We start from the raw sequence: 20,634 nt of genomic DNA on the forward strand, positions 1-20,634 counted from the left end.
GAAGGTAGAGGTAGGCATGGCTAATGGGGATGGTGGTATGGGAGGTAGAGGTAGGCATGGCTAATGGGGATGGTGGTAAGGAAGGTAGAGGTAGGCATGGCTAATGGGGATGGTGGTATGGGAGGTAGAGGTAGGCATGGCTAATGGGGATGGTGGTAAGGAAGGTAGAGGTAGGCATGGCTAATGGGGATGGTGGTATGGAAGGTACAGGTAGGCATGGCTAATGGGGATGGTGGTAAGGAAGGTAGAGGTAGGCATGGCTAATGGGGATGGTGGTATGGAAGGTACAGGTAGGCATGGCTAATGGGGATGGTGGTAAGGAAGGTACAGGTAGGCATGGCTAATGGGGATGGTGGTAAGGAAGGTAGAGGTAGGCATGGCTAATGGGGATGGTGGTATGGAAGGTACAGGTAGGCATGGCTAATGGGGATGGTGGTAAGGAAGGTACAGGTAGGCATGGCTAATGGGGATGGTGGTAAGGAAGGTAGAGGTAGGCATGGCTAATGGGGATGGTGGTATGGAAGGTACAGGTAGGCATGGCTAATGGGGATGGTGGTATGGAAGGTAGAGGTAGGCATGGCTAATGGGGATGGTGGTATGGGAGGTAGAGGTAGGCATGGCTAATGGGGATGGTGGTATGGAAGGTACAGGTAGGCATGGCTAATGGGGATGGTGGTAAGGAAGGTACAGGTAGGCATGGCTAATGGGGATGGTGGTAAGGAAGGTAGAGGTAGGCATGGCTAATGGGGATGGTGGTAAGGAAGGTAGAGGTAGGCATGGCTAATGGGGATGGTGGTAAGGAAGGTAGAGGTAGGCATGGCTAATGGGGATGGTAGTATGGAAGGTAGAGGTAGGCATGGCTAATGGGGATGTTGGTAGAGACGGTATTGTGTGTTGTTGATGGCCACAGTCAACAGGGGGCTCGACAGTCAATAGTCACTCGACGGTCACTACATTGGCACCAAGTCCGTGGCAACGCTAAGCAGACAACCACGGGTAACGGGGCTAGGTGTCGGGCTGTTGATGGGAACGAAGTTGTGAGACTTGCTCGTGTATCAAGCTGTAGTTGGTTAAAAAAACACACACACAAAAAAAAAACATTTCTCAGGCGTGTTGAGAAATCTCTTTTCTCATCTGTACGTCTCACCAGGTCTGAAGACGCCCACGCCAACCCATGCGTTCGTGCCCACGTCTGAGGCCTCGTCCTTCCAGCCGCAGGTGAAGACGCTGGCCTCTCCCTCGGTGGACGCCAAGCAGCAGCTCCAGAGGAAGATCCAGAAGAAACAGCAGGAGCAGAAGCTCCAGTCCCCCCTGCCTGGAGAGGCCCAGGGACAGAACCAGGCCAGGAGGACCGAGGCCTGCACCCCAGGGCCAGCTATCCCCTGTGGAAGTCCTGCCCTGCTTTCACCACAACCTACCATTGGTATTGTGGTGGCAACCGTCCCCAGCCCCATCACGGTACGATGGGATAACATATGTATGCACAGATACACACACACAGATACACAGATACACACACACAGATACACACACACAGATACACACACACACAGATACACACACACACAGATACACACACACACAGATACACACACACAGATACACACACAGACAGATACACACACACACACACACAGATACACACACACACACACACAGATACACACACACACACACACAGAAACACACACACACACACAGATACACACACACACACACACACACAGATACACACACACACAGATACAGATACACACATACACACACACACACACAGATACACACACACACAGATACACACACACACAGATACACACACACAGATACACACACACACACACACAGATACACACACACACACACACAGATACACACACACACACACAGATACACACACACACACACACACAGATACACACACACACACACAGATACACACACACACACACAGATACACACACACACAGATACACACACACACAGATACACACACACAGATACACACACAGATACACACAGATACACACACACAGATACACACACAGATACACGCACACAGATACACACACAGATACACGCACACAGATACACGCACACAGATACACGCACACAGATACACGCACACAGATACACACACACAGATACACACACACACACAGATACACACACACACAGATACACACACACACAGATACACACACACAGATACACACACACAGATACACACACACAGATACACACACACACACACACAGATACACACACACAGATACAGATACACACACACACACAGATACACGCACCCACAGATACACACGCACACACAGATACACACACACACACAGATACACACACACACACAGATACACACACAAACACAGATACACACACACACACAGATACACACACACACACAGATACACACACACAGATACACACACAGATACACACACACACAGATACACGCACACAGATACACGCACACAGATACACACACACAGATACACACACACAGATACACACACACAGATACACACATACAGATACACGCACACAGATACACGCACACAGATACACACACACACAGATACACACACACAGATACACACAGATACACAGACACATTCCGGGCCCTAATCCCAGAGACTAGACCGGGCCCTAATCCCAGAGACTAGACCGGGCCCTAATCCCAGAGACTAGACCGGGCCCTAATCCCAGAGACTAGCCCGGGCCCTAATCCCAGAGACTAGCCCGGGCCCTAATTCCAGAGATTTGTCCGGGCCCTAATCCCAGAGACTAGACTGGGCCCTAATTCCAGAGACTAGCCCGGGCCCTAATCCCAGAGACTAGCCCGGGCCCTAATCCCAGAGATTTGTCCGGGCCCTAATCCCAGAGACTAGACTGGGCCCTAATTCCAGAGACTAGCCCGGGCCCTAATCCCAGAGACTAGCCCGGGCCCTAATCCCAGAGACTGGCCCGGGCCCTAATCCCAGAGACTGGCCCGGGCCCTAATCCCAGAGACTAGACTGGGCCCTAATTCCAGAGACTAGCCCGGGCCCTAATCCCAGAGACTGGCCCGGGCCCTAATCCCAGAGACTAGCCCGGGCCCTAATCCCAGAGACTAGCCCGGGCCCTAATCTCAGAGACTAGACCGGGCCCTAATCCCAGCGACTAGACCGGGCCCTAATCCCAGAGACTAGCGAACATACAATCACTGGAGAACAAACTTGACAAGCTCTGTTTAAGACTATCAACGGGACCTGAAAAACTGTAATATGATTTTTAGAGTTGTGGCTGAACAAGGACATGGATACATCTAGTTGGTTTTTCTATTAATCGTCAAGACCTTACGGCAGCTTCGGGTTAGTGGGGGAAAGGTGTGTCTCTTTGCGCACCGGCTGTTGTTAACAATCTCTAATATTAAGGAAGTCTCGGGGTTCTGCTCAGATAAACTGTAGACCACACTATTTACCAAGAGATATTTCATCTATATATATTTTTTTGGTAGCTGTTTGTTTACCACCACAAACCGATGCTGGCGCTAAGAGCTGTATAGGGCCATAAACAAACAAGAAACGCTCATCCAGAGGTGGCGCTCCTAGTGGCCGGGGATTTTAATGCAAGGAAACTGAAATCTGTTTCACCAGCATGTCAGCTGTGCAACTAAAGGAGACAAACTCTAGACCATCTTCTTTGCCCCACACACAGTGATGTGTACAAAGCTCTCTCTCCATTTTGGCAAATCTGACCATATCTCTATCCTCCTGACTCCTGCTTAAAAGCAAAAACTCAAACAGGAAGCATCAGGAAGTTGTCTGGTGAAGTGGATACTAAACTACAGGACTGTTTCGCTAGCACAGACTGGAATAGGTTCCGAGATTCATCCGACGGCATCAGTTACCGGCTTCATTAATAAGTGCATTGGCAAAGTCATCCCCACAGTGACCGTACGTACATATCCCAACCAGAAGCCATGGATTACAGGCAACATCCGCACTGAGCTAAAGGCTAGAACTGCCGCTTTCAAGGACCGGAACGCTTATAAGAAATCCCTCTACGATCTCCGATGAGCCATCAATCAGGCAATACAGGACTAAGATCAAATCCTACTACGCCGGCTCAGACAATTGTCGGATATGGCAGGGCTTCCAAACTCTCACGGATTACAAAGGGAAACCCAGCCGTGAGCTGCCCAGTGACGCGAGCCACTTGTCAATTAGGCTATTCTAAGAATATTTTTTTACTTTGTCAGAATGACTAGAGGAGAATCGTAATTTTCCAACGGTGTCAGAATTATTTCTCAACACCCACAATTCTGAGCGCTTGAGAGACAACCGGAGTATGCAGCATTGGTTTCATTAACTGCGCACCCGTATCAAATTTGTGTCGGCCATTTGCCGTTCTACACGCGTGACGTTGGAAAGTTATTTTCGGACACGGGGCATGACAATGGACATGACAACATAGCTAAATAGTTAACCAGCCCAACTACACTATGTTTTGAATTGGTTTTCTAGTTAGTCTGTTGTATATCATTGTTTTACCTGCTGCACAATGTCTCTCTCTCTCTCTCGCTTTCCTCTGGCTATGGTCCACTGGCACACGCAGATGGTGCACACATCATGACTTTTCCAGGATTTTCATTGCTGACCTAAAATGAGCTATAACTGGGCAAATGACTCACTAACTGGGCAAATGACTCACTAACTGGGCAAATGACTCACTAACTGGGCAAATGATTCACTAACTGGGCAAATGATTCACTAACTGGGCAAATGACTCACTAACTGGGCAAATGACTCACTAACTGGGCAAATGACTCACTAACTGGGCAAATGACTCACTAACTGGGCAAATGACTCATTAACTGGGCAAACGATTCACTAACTGGGCAAATGACTCACTAACTGGGCAAATGACTCACTAACTGGGCAAATGACTCACTAACTGGGCAAATGACTCACTAACTGGGCAAATGACTCACTAACTGGGCAAATGAATGTTTTGACAAAAACGCATCTCTCCCGACTGCATGATTAAAAGACAGATCAATGGAGACCTACAATAATTGTACTCGCCCTGCAGAGATTGGGAGGACAGTGTGCAACACATCACACCCGGAGGACATTGATCCAATTCTGATCACATTCTGATCAGAGTTATTGTTTGATATTGTGATTTTTTTTGCCTAGGTATTTTTTTTTTACATGTCCGTTCCGGACAACTTAATAAATGTTATACTTGCCGCGGGCGTTAGTGTCGAGCCCTGCAGGATGTGACGTCATGTCATCTTGTAACTGTACATCTGACATAGTGATCATCAACGTTGACACAGTGTATGATATGAGTTTTACGATATGGAAAATGTGAAGTGCACATTTGGATTCACGTATGTTTGGCTCTGCTTGATTGACGTCAAAGCAATATTTATTACAATCCTCAACGTCTCATTGAGTCCTCTTAATTTACAGCATTTCCCTCATTTAGACAACAAAAAAAGTAGCAAAAATGTATCAATTAGCGGGAGAGATAGGGGCAATTTCTTGTCCTGTGCGGTATGTATCTACCATTTTCAACCCCTGTAAGGGTAAGAGTGTAAAGGGCTCCAGGCAAAACTGATCCTAGATCTGCATTCCTCCTCTGAGACCGGGGCAGTATGTATCAAGCGTCTCAGAGTAGGAGTGCTGGTCTAGGATCTGTCCTCTTATTTATTATGATATAAAAGGCTAAACTGATCCTAGATCTGCACTCCTACTCTGAGAGGTTTTCTGAATAGTGGCCCAGATCTACATGACCTTGGGCCCAGATCTACATGACCTTGGGCCCAGATCTACATGGCCTTGGGCCCAGATCTACATGGCCTTGGGCCCAGATCTACATGACCTTGGGCCCAGATCTACAAGACCTTGGGCCCAGATCTACATGACCTTGTGCCCAGCTCTACATGACCTCGGGCCCAGCTCTACATGACCTTGGGCCCAGATCTACATGGCCTTGGGCTCAGATCTACATGACCTTGGACCCAGATCTACATGACCTTGGGCCCAGATCTACATGACCTTGGGCTCAGATCTACATGACCTTGGGCCCAGATCTACATGACCTTGGGCCCAGATCTACATGACCTTGGGCCCATATTCTATGCCTGAGGAGTGTTACTTCCTCCTTCACCAGTAATAATAAAAAGTAATTTCGAACCTCTGGCCCTTGGCATTACAAGCGGCCGTCGTCTAACATGGTCCCACTGTGTGTTTCTACCGGCAGGTCCAGAGGAGCAGGCAGCTGATGACATCCCCTAGCCCGGTGGGGTCCGCCGAGGGGAAGGTCATGCCAACGGTTAACTTCCAGGTGGTCACCCACACCCAGTCTCTGGCCCACAGACAGTCCCCTAAAACGCCCCAGAACATCTCAGCCAGCCCCGTGGGAGACCGCCTGGCTAGGCACAGGTAATAATGAGAATCACCATCATCATCATCATCACCATTTATCATAATAATAGATTTTATTTCTACAGAATACTTTAGATACACTATTGGACGGTTTTCCGGACACAGATTAAGCCCACCCTACACTCTTAGTAAAAAGGGTTCCAGAAGAGTTTCTCAGCTGTCCCCATATGATAACCCTTTTTGGGAGAAAAAAAAAACAATTATTCAAAGAGGACAAATCATGGATGTTATGCTGAGAGGTAGGTATTGATTCTCCCCTGTCCTCAGTGATTCTCTTCAGTGATTCTCTCTGTGATTCTCTTCAGTGATTCTCTCCTCAGTGATTCTTTCCACAGTGATTCTCTCTGTGATTCTCTTCAGTGATTCTCTTCAGTGATTCTCTTCAGTGACTCTCTTCAGTGATTCTCTCATCAGTGATTTTTTTCCACAGTGATTCTCTCTGTGATTCTCTTCAGTGATTCTCTCTGTGATTCTCTTCAGTGATTCTCTCCTCAGTGATTCTTTCCACAGTGATTCTCTCCTCAGTGATTCTTTCCACAGTGATTCTCTCTCAGTGATTCTCTTCAGTGATTCTCTTCAGTGACTCTCTTCAGTGATTCTCTCCTCAGTGATTTTTTCCACAGTGATTCTCTCTGTGATTCTCTCTGTAATTCTCTTCAGTGATTCTCTTCAGTGATTCTCTCTGTGATTCTCTCTGTGATTCTCTTCAGTGATTCTCTCCTCAGTGATTCTTTCCACAGTGATTCTCTCCTCAGTGATTCTCTCAGTGATTCTTTCCACAGTGATTCTCTCTCAGTGATTCTCTTCAGTGATTCTCTTCAGAGACTCTCTTCAGTGATTCTCTCCTCAGTGATTTTTTCCACAGTGATTCTCTCTCAGTGATTCTTTCCACAGTGATTCTCTCTCAGTGATTCTCTTCAGTGATTCTCTTCAGTGACTCTCTTCAATGATTCTCTCCTCAGTGATTTTTTCCACAGTGATTCTCTCTCAGTGATTCTCTCAGTGATTTTTTCCACAGTGATTCTCTCTCAGTGATTCTCTTCAGTGATTCTCTTCAGTGATTATCTTCAGTGATTATCTTCAGTGATTATCTCCTCAGTGATTCTCTCTCAGTGATTATCTCCAGTGAACAAAGTGACAGGATGAAGTTTTATAACCCAACCCTAGCCTGTGGTTGACCAATTAGAATTCATTGCAATAAAACTGGGCCAATGGCCAAATAACAAGTATCCTATTTCAGGCTCAATGTATACCAATGAGAACTTACCATGTCGCGATGAGTCCCGGACTGAAATTCCTCCCATGTCTCTGACCCATTGATCATTAATCCCCTATTACATAAAAAACAACACTATTTCCAATGACCTTTAGTACTCTATTGACCTCTCGTCCTCTTGACCTTTACTACTGTATTGACCTCTCGTCCTCTTGACCTTTACTACTGTATTGATCTCTCGTCCTCTTGACCTTTAGTACTGTATTGACCTCTCGTCCTCTTGACCTTTAGTACTGTATTGACCTCTCGTCCTCTTGACCTTTAGTACTGTATTGACCTCTCGTCCTCTTGACCTTTAGTACTGTATTGACCTCTCGTCCTCTTGACCTTTAGTACTGTATTGACCTCTCGTCCTTTTGACCTTTAGTACTGTATTGACCTCTCGTCCTCTTGACCTTTAATACTGTATTGACCTCTCGTCCTCTTGACCTTTAGTACTGTATTGTCCTCTTGACCTTTAGTACTGTATTGACCTCTCGTCCTCTTGACCTTTAGTACTGTATTGACCTCTCTCCGTCCTCTTGACCTTTAGTACTGTATTGACCTCTCGTCCTCTTGACCTTTAGTACTGTATTGACCTCTCGTCCTCTTGACCTTTAGTACTGTATTGACCTCTCGTCCTCTGCGTTGTGTATTTATCTTCAAAATATTCTTACAACCCTTTGCGGAAAGGGTTCTACATGGAACCCACAAGGGTTCTAACTGGAACCAAAAGGGTTCTAACTGGAGGTTCTAACTTCAACCAAAAGGGTTCTAACTGGAACCAAAAGGGTTCTAACTGGAGGTTCTAACTTCAACCAAAAGGGTTCTAACTGGAACCAAAAGGGTTCTAACTGGAGGTTCTAACTTCAACCAAAAGGTTTCTAACTGGAACCAAAAGGGTTCTAACTGGAGGTTCTAACTTCAACCAAAAAAGGTTCTTCAAAAGGTTCTCATATGTGGACACCCGAAGAACCCTTTCAGGTTCTAGATACAGTAGCATCCCTCAATCATAGCCCTTGTAGCTAAAAAGCTAATTCAATGAACATTCTCCATTGAGTATTGTTTTTAGTCCAAGAAACCAGCCCTATATGGTTTGTGTTAATAAACTATTTCCATCTCCTGACGCCACAGGTACCCCCAGATCCTCCCCAAGCCCTCTGCCACGGGGGGCATCACCCTGCGTTCGCCCCCCACCCTGCTCATCACCAACAGCCCCATGAAAACCCACCACGTGATCCAGCCCCAGCTGGTCAAAATGACCGCCATCTCCCTGACCCAGAGCAACACTATCAGTACCAGCAGTAACAGTATGGTCCTCAGGCCAGCTTCAGCCTCGGCCGGGATGGGAACCACCACCACCTTTACCACCATCGCTGCCCTAGAGGAGGTCCAGCAACAGGGACAGAGCCAGGGAGGCCCCACAGCCACCCCACAATGCCCTGCAGTACGGCCTGGCGCCCCGGCCTCCACAGTGGCTCCTGAGGCCATCATCACTGACCCGGCGTTAACTCTGATAAACTGAGCACCATACAGACGTCCCCGGTGGGTCCAATCGTCCAGAGAGGGCCACTAAGTACCGAGCGTCCAGCGAACCCTCGCTCCTGGTCATATGCTCCCCAGGACCTGAAAGAGTTGCCACCAGGACCAAAAGCTACCCTTCCTCTAGCTCCCCTCCCCCCTCTGCCACCAATACAGCGACTATTAGGGTAGAGACCAAGCAGGACAGCAATAACAACAACAGCACTGCCAACTGTCACCAAGAAAGTCCTTTTTATCTGACTGTTGTGCCCTCGGCCAATCAGAACACTCCTAGCGTCAGCGGAAAGTCCTCCTCGTCCAATGGCTTATCGGCTGTTACCCCATTGACTGCTAGAGACTCCTCCTCCTGTGCGTCACGTTCTATGAGTCCCCGGAAGCGAACCGGCCCTGGTCTGGATTCCTCCCACGTGATCCCTGTGAAGCGTGTCTTCATCTCCCAGCAACCTTTAGGTGTGACCTTTGACCCCAAACCAGTGGTTACCGCCGCTGTCAAGAGGGTCCCAGCCAGACAAAGCACGCCGGCCCGACCGGAGAGCGCCCCCTGTCGAGTGACGGTGAAACAACACCTAGTGCCCACGCAGATCCTGGCGCTGTCTGACTCGCCCGTCGCGAACGCAGAGATCTCCTCCTTGTCCTCGCAGACTGTCAGTGTGAAGCCCCAGTCCTCCTCGTTGCTGCTTGTTAAACAGGAAGACCAGTCCTCTCTAACTCTACGTCTCAGCACTGTCAGCAGTCACACCAGCAGCACTGAAGCCTCTGGTACAACCACCACCGCAGTGTCCGAGCAGCAGCAGCAGCAACAACAGGCCTTACTACAGCAGATCACAGCAGGGACAGTAGGAGCACAACAAAACTCTGTCTCTGCGATGGCAGTAGGAGCACAGCAACACTCTGTCTCTGTGATGGCAGTAGGAGCACAGCAACACTCTGTCTCTGCGATGGCAGTAGGGGCACAGCAACACTCTGTCTCTGGGATGGCAGTAGGACCACAGCAACACTCTGTCTCTGGGATGGCAGTAGGAGCACAGCAACACTCTGTCTCTGGGATGGCAGTAGGAGCACAGCAACACTCTGTCTCTGGGATGGCAGTAGGGGCACAGCAACACTCTGTCTCTGGGATGGCAGTAGGAGCACAGCAACACTCTGTCTCTGGGATGGCAGTAGGAGCACAGCAACACTCTGTCTCTGCGATGGCAGTAGGAGCACAGCAACACTCTGTCTCTGCGATGGCAGTAGGAGCACAGCAACACTCTGTCTCTGGGATGGCAGTAGGACCACAACAACACTCTGTCTCTGGGATGGCAGTAGGAGCACAGCAACACTCTGTCTCTGGGATGGCAGTAGGAGCACAGCAACACTCTGTCTCTGCGATGGCAGTAGGAGCACAGCAACACTCTGTCTCTGGGATGGCAGTAGGAGCACAGCAACACTCTGTCTCTGGGATGGCAGTAGGAGCACAGCAACACTCTGTCTCTGGGATGGCAGTAGGGGCACAGCAACACTCTGTCTCTGGGATGGCAGTAGGAGCACAACAACACTCTGTCTCTGGGATGGCAGTAGGGGCACAGCAACACTCTGTCTCTGGGATGGGGAACATGAAAAGCACAATGTTGGAAGAGACAGCTGCAGGATATGTGGAGGAGCTGCAGAAACAGGCCTTCACTCAGACTGTGAGTGCTTATTATGACCCACTGTGTCTCTTTGGGTCTCTATGGGTCTCTAGTACATGGGTCTCTAGTACATGGGTCTCTATGGGTCTCTATGGGTCTCTATGGGTCTCTATGGGTCTCTAGTACATGGGTCTCTAAGGGTCTCTAGTACATGGGTCTCTATAGGTCTCTAGTACATGGGGCTCTAGTACATGGGTCTCTATGGGTCTCTATGGGTCTCTATGGGTCTCTAGTACATGGGTCTCTATGGGTCTCTAGTACATGGGTCTCTATGGGTCTCTAGTATATGGGTCTCTATGGGTCTCTAGTACATGGGTCTCTATGGGTCTCTAGTACATGGGGCTCTAGTACATGGGTCTCTATGGGTCTCTAGGGGTCTCTAGTACATGGGTCTCTATGGATCTCTAGTACATGGGTCTCTATGGGTCTCTAGTACATGGGTCTCTATGGGTCTCTATGGGTCTCTAGTACATGGGTCTCTATGGGTCTCTAGTACATGGGTCTCTAGGGGTCTCTAGTACATGGGTCTCTAGGGGTCTCTAGTACATGGGTCTCTATGGGTCTCTATGTGTCTCTAGTACATGGGTCTCTAGGGGTCTCTAGTACATGGGTCTCTATGTGTCTCTAGTACATGGGTCTCTAGGGGTCTCTAGTACATGGGTCTTTATGAGTCTCTAGTACATGGGTCTCTATGGGTCTCTAGTACATGGGTCTCTATGGGTCTCTATGGGTCTATATGGGTCTCTAGTACATGGGTCTATATGGGTCTATTTGGGTCTCTAGTCCATGGGTCTCTATGGGTCTCTAGTACATGGGTCTCTATGAGTCTCTAGTACATGGGTCTCTATGGGTCTCTAGTACATGGGTCTCTATGGGTCTCTAGAACATGGGTCTCTATGGGTCTCTAGTACATGGGTCTCTATGGGTCTCTAGTACATGGGTCTCTATAGGTCTCTAGTACATGGGGCTCTAGTACATGGGTCTCTATGGGTCTCTAGTACATGGGTCTCTATGGGTCTCTAGTACATGGGTCTCTATGGGTCTCTAGTACATGGGTCTCTATGGGTCTCTAGTACATGGGTCTCTATGGGTCTCTATGGGTCTCTAGTACATGGGTCTCTATTGGTCTCTAGTACATGGGTCTCTATGGGTCTCTAGTACATGGGGCTCTAGTACATGGGTCTCTATGGGTCTCTATGGGTCTCTAGTACATGGGTCTCTATGGGTCTCTAGTACATTGGTCTCTATGGGTCTCTAGTACATGGGTCTCTATGGGTCTCTAGTACATGGGTCTCTAGGGGTCTCTAGTACATGGGTCTCTATGGGTCTCTAGTACATGGGTCTCTATGGGGCTCTAGTACATGGGTCTCTATGGGTCTCTAGTACATGGGTCTCTATGGGTCTCTAGTACATGGGTCTCTATGGGTCTCTAGTACATGGGTCTCTATTGGTCTCTAGTACATGGGTCTCTATGGGTCTCTAGTACATGGGGCTCTAGTACATGGGTCTCTATGGGTCTCTATGGGTCTCTAGTACATGGGTCTCTATGGGTCTCTAGTACATTGGTCTCTATGGGTCTCTAGTACATGGGTCTCTATGGGTCTCTAGTACATGGGTCTCTAGGGGTCTCTAGTACATGGGTCTCTAGTACATGGGTCTCTATGGGTCTCTAGTACATGGGTCTCTATGAGTCTCTAGTACATGGGTCTCTATGGGTCTCTAGTACATGGGTCTCTATGGGTCTCTAGTACATGGGTCTCTATGGGCTCTATGGGTCTCTAGTACATGGGTCTCCATGGGTCTCTAGTACATGGGTCTCTAGGGGTCTCTAGTACATGGGTCTCTATGGGTCTCTAGTACATGGGTCTCTATGGGTCTCTAGTACATGGGTCTCTATGGGTCTCTAGTACATGGGTCTCTATGGGTCTCTAGTACATGGGTCTCTATGGGTCTCTAGTACATGGGTCTCTATGGGTCTCTATGGGTCTCTAGTACATGGGTCTCTATTGGTCTCTAGTACATGGGTCTCTATGGGTCTCTAGTACATGGGGCTCTAGTACATGGGTCTCTATGGGTCTCTAGTACATGGGTCTCTATGGGTCTCTAGTACATTGGTCTCTATGGGTCTCTAGTACATGGGTCTCTATGGGTCTCTAGTACATGGGTCTCTAGGGGTCTCTAGTACATGGGTCTCTAGTACATGGGTCTCTATGGGTCTCTAGTACATGGGTCTCTATGAGTCTCTAGTACATGGGTCTCTATGGGTCTCTAGTACATGGGTCTCTATGGGTCTCTAGTACATGGGTCTCTATGGGTCTCTATGGGTCTCTAGTACATGGGTCTCTACTGGTCTCTAGTACATGGGTCTCTATGGGTCTCTAGTACTACATGGGGCTCTAGTACATGGGTCTCTATGGGTCTCTAGTACATGGGTCTCTATGGGTCTCTAGTACATGGGTCTCTATGGGTCTCTAGTACATGGGTCTCTATGGGTCTCTAGTACATGGGTCTCTATGGGTCTCTAGTACATGGGTCTCTATGGGTCTCTAGTACATGGGTCTCTATGGGTCTCTAGTACATGGGTCTCTATGGGTCTCTAGTACATGGGTCTCTAGGGGTCTCTAGTACATGGGTCTCTATGGGTCTCTAGTACATGGGTCTCTAGGGGTCTCTAGTACATGGGTCTCTATGAGTCTCTATACATGGGTCTCTATGGGTCTCTAGTACATGTGTCTCTATGGGTCTCTATGGGTCTCTAGTACATGGGTCTCTATGGGTCTCTAGTACATGGGTCTCTATGGGTCTCTAGTACATGGGTCTCTATGGGTCTCTATGGGTCTCTAGTACATGGGTCTCTATGGGTCTCTAGTACATTGGTCTCTATGGGTCTCTAGTACATGGGTCTCTATGGGTCTCTAGTACATGGGTCTCTAGGGGTCTCTAGTACATGGGTCTCTAGTACATGGGTCTCTATGGGTCTCTAGTACATGGGTCTCTATGAGTCTCTAGTACATGGGTCTCTATGGGTCTCTATTACATGGGTCTCTATGGGTCTCTAGTACATGGGTCTCTATGGGCTCTATGGGTCTCTAGTACATGGGTCTCTATGGGTCTCTAGTACATGGGTCTCTAGGGGTCTCTAGTACATGGGTCTCTATGGGTCTCTAGTACATGGGTCTCTATGGGTCTCTAGTACATGGGTCTCTATGGGTCTCTAGTACATGGGTCTCTATGGGTCTCTAGTACATGGGTCTCTATGGGTCTCTAGTACATGGGTCTCTATGGGTCTCTATGGGTCTCTAGTACATGGGTCTCTATTGGTCTCTAGTACATGGGTCTCTATGGGTCTCTAGTACATGGGGCTCTAGTACATGGGTCTCTATGGGTCTCTAGTACATGGGTCTCTATGGGTCTCTAGTACATGGCTCTCTATGGGTCTCTATGGGTCTCTAGTACATGGGTCTCTATGGGTCTCTAGTACATGGGTCTCTAGGGGTCTCTAGGGGTCTCTAGTACATGGGTCTCTAGGGGTCTCTAGTACATGGGTCTCTAGGGGTCTCTAGTACATGGGTCTCTAGGGGTCTCTAGTACATGGGTCTCTATGGGTCTCTAGTACATGGGTCTCTAGGGGTCTCTAGTACATGGGTCTCTATGGGTCTCTAGTACAGTAAATCAGGCTAACTCTCTTTCATTTGTGGAGTTTACAAACGTTTGTTAAAGTGTCATTCCACAATATTATAACAATGGACACATTTCTTATTAAAATGTCATTTGATGTTTTTGAAATCATCCTTGTTGGGTAATACCAATAAAACATTGTCCCTCCTCCTTTTTGATTGTCAATAAAGTTATGTTCTACTTCATTCTGTTCTAGATCGCAGCAGACCACGCCAAGCAGCAGGCCCTGGGTTCTACCGACCAACACCAACTCTCCAACATCATGTCCCAGACCTCAGACTCCTCTGATCAGTTATCTGGCCTTCACCAGGAGATGGTGGACTTTGCCTCCTCAGCCTCCCAGCACGGCTCCACCATGGACTACTTCTCCTTCAACGATGACGATATGACCCAGGACAGCATAGTGGAGGAGCTGGTTCAGATGGAGGAACAAATGAAGCTGAAGGGCCTCCAGCCGTTGTTCAGTAGCTGTGTGGATAATATCTCTCTCCAGGGACAGCCTGGGGGCCCCCAGGGGCCCATCCTCAACACTCACCACCAGGGGGATAGTTCCTCTTTCTACCAGTCTGCCCATAGCAGCATTACCCCTACCCTGACTCCAACCCCTACCCCCACGGAGATGACTCTCGGTGGGCACGAGCTGACCAGAGAGAGCCCCTGTTGCCATCACAGCATGGCCCCTATCACGCCCGTGGAGGGGCCTCTAGGAGGCCGACACACCCCTATAAGCGCTCTGTCTAACTGTTCTAGCGGCATCCCGCCCAGCCCTGTGGAATGCAGGAACCCGTTTGCCTTCACCCCTATCAACTCCAGCATGACAGGGGGTCACCGCGATGCCTCCGTGGTGTCTGTCTCCTCCAGTCCCATCAAGCCCATGCAGAGACCCATGGCCACGCACCCAGATAAGGCTAAACTGGAGTGGATCAACAACCGCTACAACAGTAGTGGTACTGAAGCTACTGGAGGAGTCGGAGCAGAGTCAGGTTCCGGGTTATCCATCTCTAACCACAGCCTTGGTGGACTCCTGCCTAGTTACCAGGATCTAGTGGATGACCATTTCCGTAAGCCGCACGCCTTCGCTGTCCCGGGCCACAGTGGCCAGTCTTTCCAGGCTCAGTCCAGACAGCAGGACGGCAGCCATTTTGGACATCTCACCCCCATCTCTCCGGTGCAACAGCAGTTGACCAGCGTATCGACCACACCCACCAACACGGCAACCAAACAGGACGAGAGCTTCGCTGTGCCCGCCCCTTTGGACATCAAGGGTGGAGCCTTGGCATCAGGGGGCGGGGCGTTCCGTTGCCGCAGCGTCAGCCCCGCCGTGAGTCAGATGACCTTCAGCGGTACCGTCACAACCCCCGACGCCGGCACTACCACTCGATTGGTTGTCTCGCAGTTTAGTTCCCCCATGACCTCACAGGAAATACTCATCATTCTGTCCAACAGCCAATCGGTGGGCGGCAACCTCCACAGCATGGCCCAGCGCAGCCAATCGGTGCCCTTAAACATCATGATGCAGAGCGTTGTGGAGATGCAGGGCATCCAGGGACAGCACCAGAGTAATGCCACTAAGATCACCAACGTCCTCCTGAGTAAGATGGACTCTGACGTGAACGACACTGTGAGGGGCCTGGGCATCAACAAACTCCCTTCCAACTATACCGCCCGCATGAACCTCACCCAGATGCTGGAGAACCAGTCTCAGAGTCAGACTGCCCCTGGGGGCTTCACCATTGGAGGAGATGGAGGAGGAGGGGGAACGTCCACCAGTCTCAGCTGCAGACTGTCAGCTCCAGCCCTGCCTCTTTCGAGCTCCAGCAGCACGGGGGTTATCTCACCAGTACCGGAGGCGGCGGCGGGGAGATGAGCTTCAACCAAGCACAATCAGGCCCTGGTGGTGAGGATGTGGACCTGGAGCTACAGCAGATCCAGGAGCTTCAGGAGGCCTCAGGACAGCTCCATCCCCAGCTACTACAAACCCAGGCTAGGCCGCTCCAGAGTCCCCAGCTCCAGAGTTCCCAGCTCCACATTCCCCAGGCCCAGCTCCAGAGTCCCCAGCTCCAGAGTCCTCATTCCCAGCTCCACACTCCCCAGGCCCAGCTCCAGAGTCCCCAGCTCCACATTCCCCAGGCCCAGCTCCAGAGTCCTCATTCCCAGCTCCACATTCCCCAGGCCCAGCTCCAGAGTCCTCATTCCCAGCTCCACACTCCCCAGGCCCAGCTCCAGAGTCCTCATTCCCAGCTCCACATTCCCCAGGCCCAGCTCCAGAGTCCCCAGCTCCACACTCCCCAGGCCCAGCTCCAGAGTCCTCATTCCCAGCTCCACATTCCCCACACCCAGCTCCAGAGTCCCCACCCCCAGCTCCACATTCCCCAGGCCCAGCTCCAGAGTCCTCACACCCAGCTCCAGATTCCCCACCCCCAGCTCCACATTCCCCAGGCCCAGCTCCATTGTCCCCACACCCAGCTCCAGAGTCCACACACCCAGCTCCAGAGTCCCCACACCCAGCTCCAGAGTCCACACACCCAGCTCCAGAGTCCCCACACCCAGCTCCAGAGTCCCCACACCCAGCTCCAGAGTTCCCAGCTCCAGATTCCCCAGGCCGGGTTCCAACTCCTCCAGCCCATCACCACCCAGCAGCAACAACAACAGGATGAAGAAGACAAGGCACAACAACAGCTAGACTTCAACAACACTGTTAAAGACCTGTTAGGTGACGGAGGCCTCAACGTCCACGCTGAAGGCCTCAACCCTAGCTCTCAGCTGGTTGGTCAGGTGGCCTCGGAACTCAACGCCGCTGTGGCGTCCGACTTCACCAACGACATCAGGCTGACCTCCGACCTCTCCAGTAGCATCACAGACCTGAACACGTTGGACGCCGACCTGCTGTTCGATCCGTCCAATCAACAGCAAGAACAGTACGAAGACGCCACACTGGAAGAGCTGAAGAACGATCCTCTGTTTCAGCAGATATGTAGTGATACTGTGAACTCCTCGTTCGACTGGCTGGAGTGCAAAGACCAGCCTACGACTGTAGAGATGTTGGGCTAATGATGTTATTGTGTGTGAACGAATTGAAGCTCATTCCCTTATATAGTTTACTATGGGTCTTTGTCTATTGGCCCTAGTCAGAAGCAGTGTACAATATAGGGACAAGGGTGTGTCAATTCAGATACAGACTGGCTTAAAATAAATATGTATATTTATGGGGTTTTGTTTTTTTATTGTTTTGTCAGGGGAAGAAAAAAACTTCTGGACTCTCGGCCGTTTGTCCAGGGAAAAGTGCCATCCTCACCTGGAAATCTCTTTTATTGTTAAGATATCTGAATCACAATCCATTACCACTTAATTTCACCTTCCTATGAAATCATCAATGAGTATATTTCAAGTGAGTGAAGATATGGTCTGGTGGGACGTGGTCTGTGAGACGTGGTCTGTGAGACGTGGACTGTGAGACGTGGACTGTGAGACGTGGACTGTGAGACGTGGACTGTGAGACGTGGACAGCGAGACGTGGACAGCGAGACGTGGTCTGTGAGACGTGGACAGCGAGACGTGGTCTGTGAGACGTGGTCAGCGAGACGTGGACTGTGAGACGTGGACAGCGAGACGTGGACTGTGAGACGTGGTCAGCGAGACGTGGACAGCGAGACGTGGACTGTGAGACATGGTCAGCGAGACGTGGACAGCGAGACGTGGACTGTGAGACGTGGACAGCGAGACGTGGACAGTGAGACGTGGACTGTGAGACGTGGACTGTGAGACGTGGTCAGCGAGACGTGGACTGTGAGACGTGGACAGCGAGACGTGGTCAGCGAGACGTGGACTGTGAGACGTGGTCAGTGAGACGTGGACTGTGAGACGTGGACAGTGAGACGTGGACAGTGAGACGTGGTCAGCGAGACGTGGACAGCGAGACGTGGACTGTGAGACGTGGACAGTGAGACGTGGACTGAGACGTGGACAGCGAGACGTGGACTGTGAGACGTGGACAGTGAGACGTGGACAGTGAGACGTGGACAGCGAGACGTGGACAGTGAGACGTGGACTGTGAGACATGGTCAGCGAGACGTGGACTGTGAGACGTGGACTGTGAGACGTGGACTGTGAGACGTGGTCAGCGAGACGTGGACTGTGAGACGTGGACAGCGAGACGTGGTCAGCGAGACGTGGACTGTGAGACGTGGTCAGTGAGACGTGGACTGTGAGACGTGGACAGTGAGACGTGGACAGTGAGACGTGGTCAGCGAGACGTGGACTGTGAGACGTGGACAGCGAGACGTGGTCTGTGAGACGTGGACAGTGAGACGTGGTCTGAGACGTGGACTGTGAGACGTGGACTGTGAGACGTGGACTGCGAGACGTGGACAGCGAGACGTGGACTGTGAGACGTGGACAGTGAGACGTGGACAGTGAGACGTGGACAGCGAGACGTGGACAGCGAGACGTGGACAGTGAGACGTGGACAGCGAGACGTGGTCTGAGACGTGGACAGCGAGACGTGGACTGTGAGACGTGGACTGTGAGACGTGGACAGTGAGACATGGACTGTGAGACGTGGACAGCGAGACGTGGACAGCGAGACGTGGACTGCAAGACGTGGACAGTGAGACGTGGACTGTGAGACGTGGACAGCGAGACGTGGACTGTGAGACGTGGACTGTGAGACGTGGTCAGCGAGACGTGGTCAGCGAGACGTGGACAGTGAGACGTGGACAGTGAGACGTGGACTGTGAGACGTGGACAGTGAGATGTGGACAGTGAGACGTGGACAGTGAGACGTGGACAGTGAGACGTGGACAGTGAGATGTGGACAGTGAGATGTGGACAGTGAGACGTGGACAGTGAGACGTGGACTGTGAGACGTGGACAGTGAGATGTGGACAGTGAGGCGTGGACAGTGAGACGTGGACTGTGAGACGTGGACAGTGAGATGTGGACAGTGAGATGTGGACAGTGAGACGTGGACAGTGAGACGTATAATGAACATCACACAGTTAAACCATATCTTCCTATGTTGTGTGTCATTCAGTAAGGCAATAGTTTTATTCAGAAATCATCTAACACATAGGACATCTGGCGCAATATCACACAATCACATAATCACACAATCACATAATCACACTCACAAAATCACATAATCACACTCACAAAATCACACAATCACACAATCACACGATCACATAACTCACACGATCACAAAATCACATAATCACACATTTGCTGTAGGATGTAGCATCCTGTTTTAGTGCTTCAAAAGTGAATCCAAACTGAAAAATATAACATTCCAAGACAACTTAATAACACGCACATGACATTTTAGCAGTACATTTGCCTGCCATGTCCGAACACTAAAAGGGTAGCATCCACAAGCTACCAGGTGCTGAATTTAAGACATCTCCATCATGCATCATATTGAAACCAAATCAATGGCATACTGGTTCATATCTGAACAGTTTAAATGTCAGTCTATATATGCTACTTGTACTGTTCAATTAGGAAGAGATGGAGAGGGATTTTGAAGAGGAAGATGAGCTGGATTCGCTAGTGCTGGTAGTCTTATCTGGTGAAGAACCAATATGACACTCCTAGGAAGGGAAGCTACAACAAACATGGCTGCCTTATTTTCAAATCTTACGCCATCCCTACAGACAGACTGTATATAATACTATATAGTAGTACATAGAATCTGCACATTCTACAACCGATTCTATAATTCTAGAACTGATTCTATAATTCTAGAACCATCCAGAGCTTCACCATTCATATCAAGGCAGCTGTTTAAACTCTGATAATGTTTTCAATACTTTTTTTCCTTATGATTCTATTTTTATTTGCAGTGTCACTTGAGGCATCCATCCTGTATAAAAACACTTACTTATTATCAGTTGTAGATGGAGAATAATGTTGAGACGGGCAGTCACACGTTTCAGTGGACAGAGTGTTACTCCCAGGGTTGAAAAAAATATTTTACAGCTGTGTCCCAAATGGAACCCAATTCCCTATATAGTGCACTACTTTACACCGGGGCCCTGTAGAA

General features: G+C 49.8%; 1 protein-coding gene and 1 pseudogene across 1 annotated transcript; one reads left to right on the top strand and one right to left on the bottom strand.

Moving 5' to 3' along the window:
* The window catches only part of LOC135508925 (DNA-binding protein RFX7-like), a 31,382-nt pseudogene extending 13,208 nt beyond the window's left edge, over positions 1–18,174 (top strand).
* LOC135509778 (putative proline-rich protein 21) lies at positions 18,168–20,237 on the bottom strand. The gene is made up of 2 exons (XM_064930678.1): positions 20,233–20,237; positions 18,168–19,506 (listed from the first exon to the last, which is right to left on the bottom strand). Exons 1-2 carry the CDS (start codon positions 20,235–20,237, stop codon positions 18,168–18,170), a joined length of 1,344 nt encoding a protein of 447 aa, XP_064786750.1.
* Between the last annotated feature and the right edge of the window lie 397 nt (positions 20,238–20,634).

This window comes from Oncorhynchus masou, chromosome 22 (genome assembly GCF_036934945.1).
Source record: "Oncorhynchus masou masou isolate Uvic2021 chromosome 22, UVic_Omas_1.1, whole genome shotgun sequence".
Taxonomy (NCBI): domain Eukaryota; kingdom Metazoa; phylum Chordata; class Actinopteri; order Salmoniformes; family Salmonidae; genus Oncorhynchus; species Oncorhynchus masou.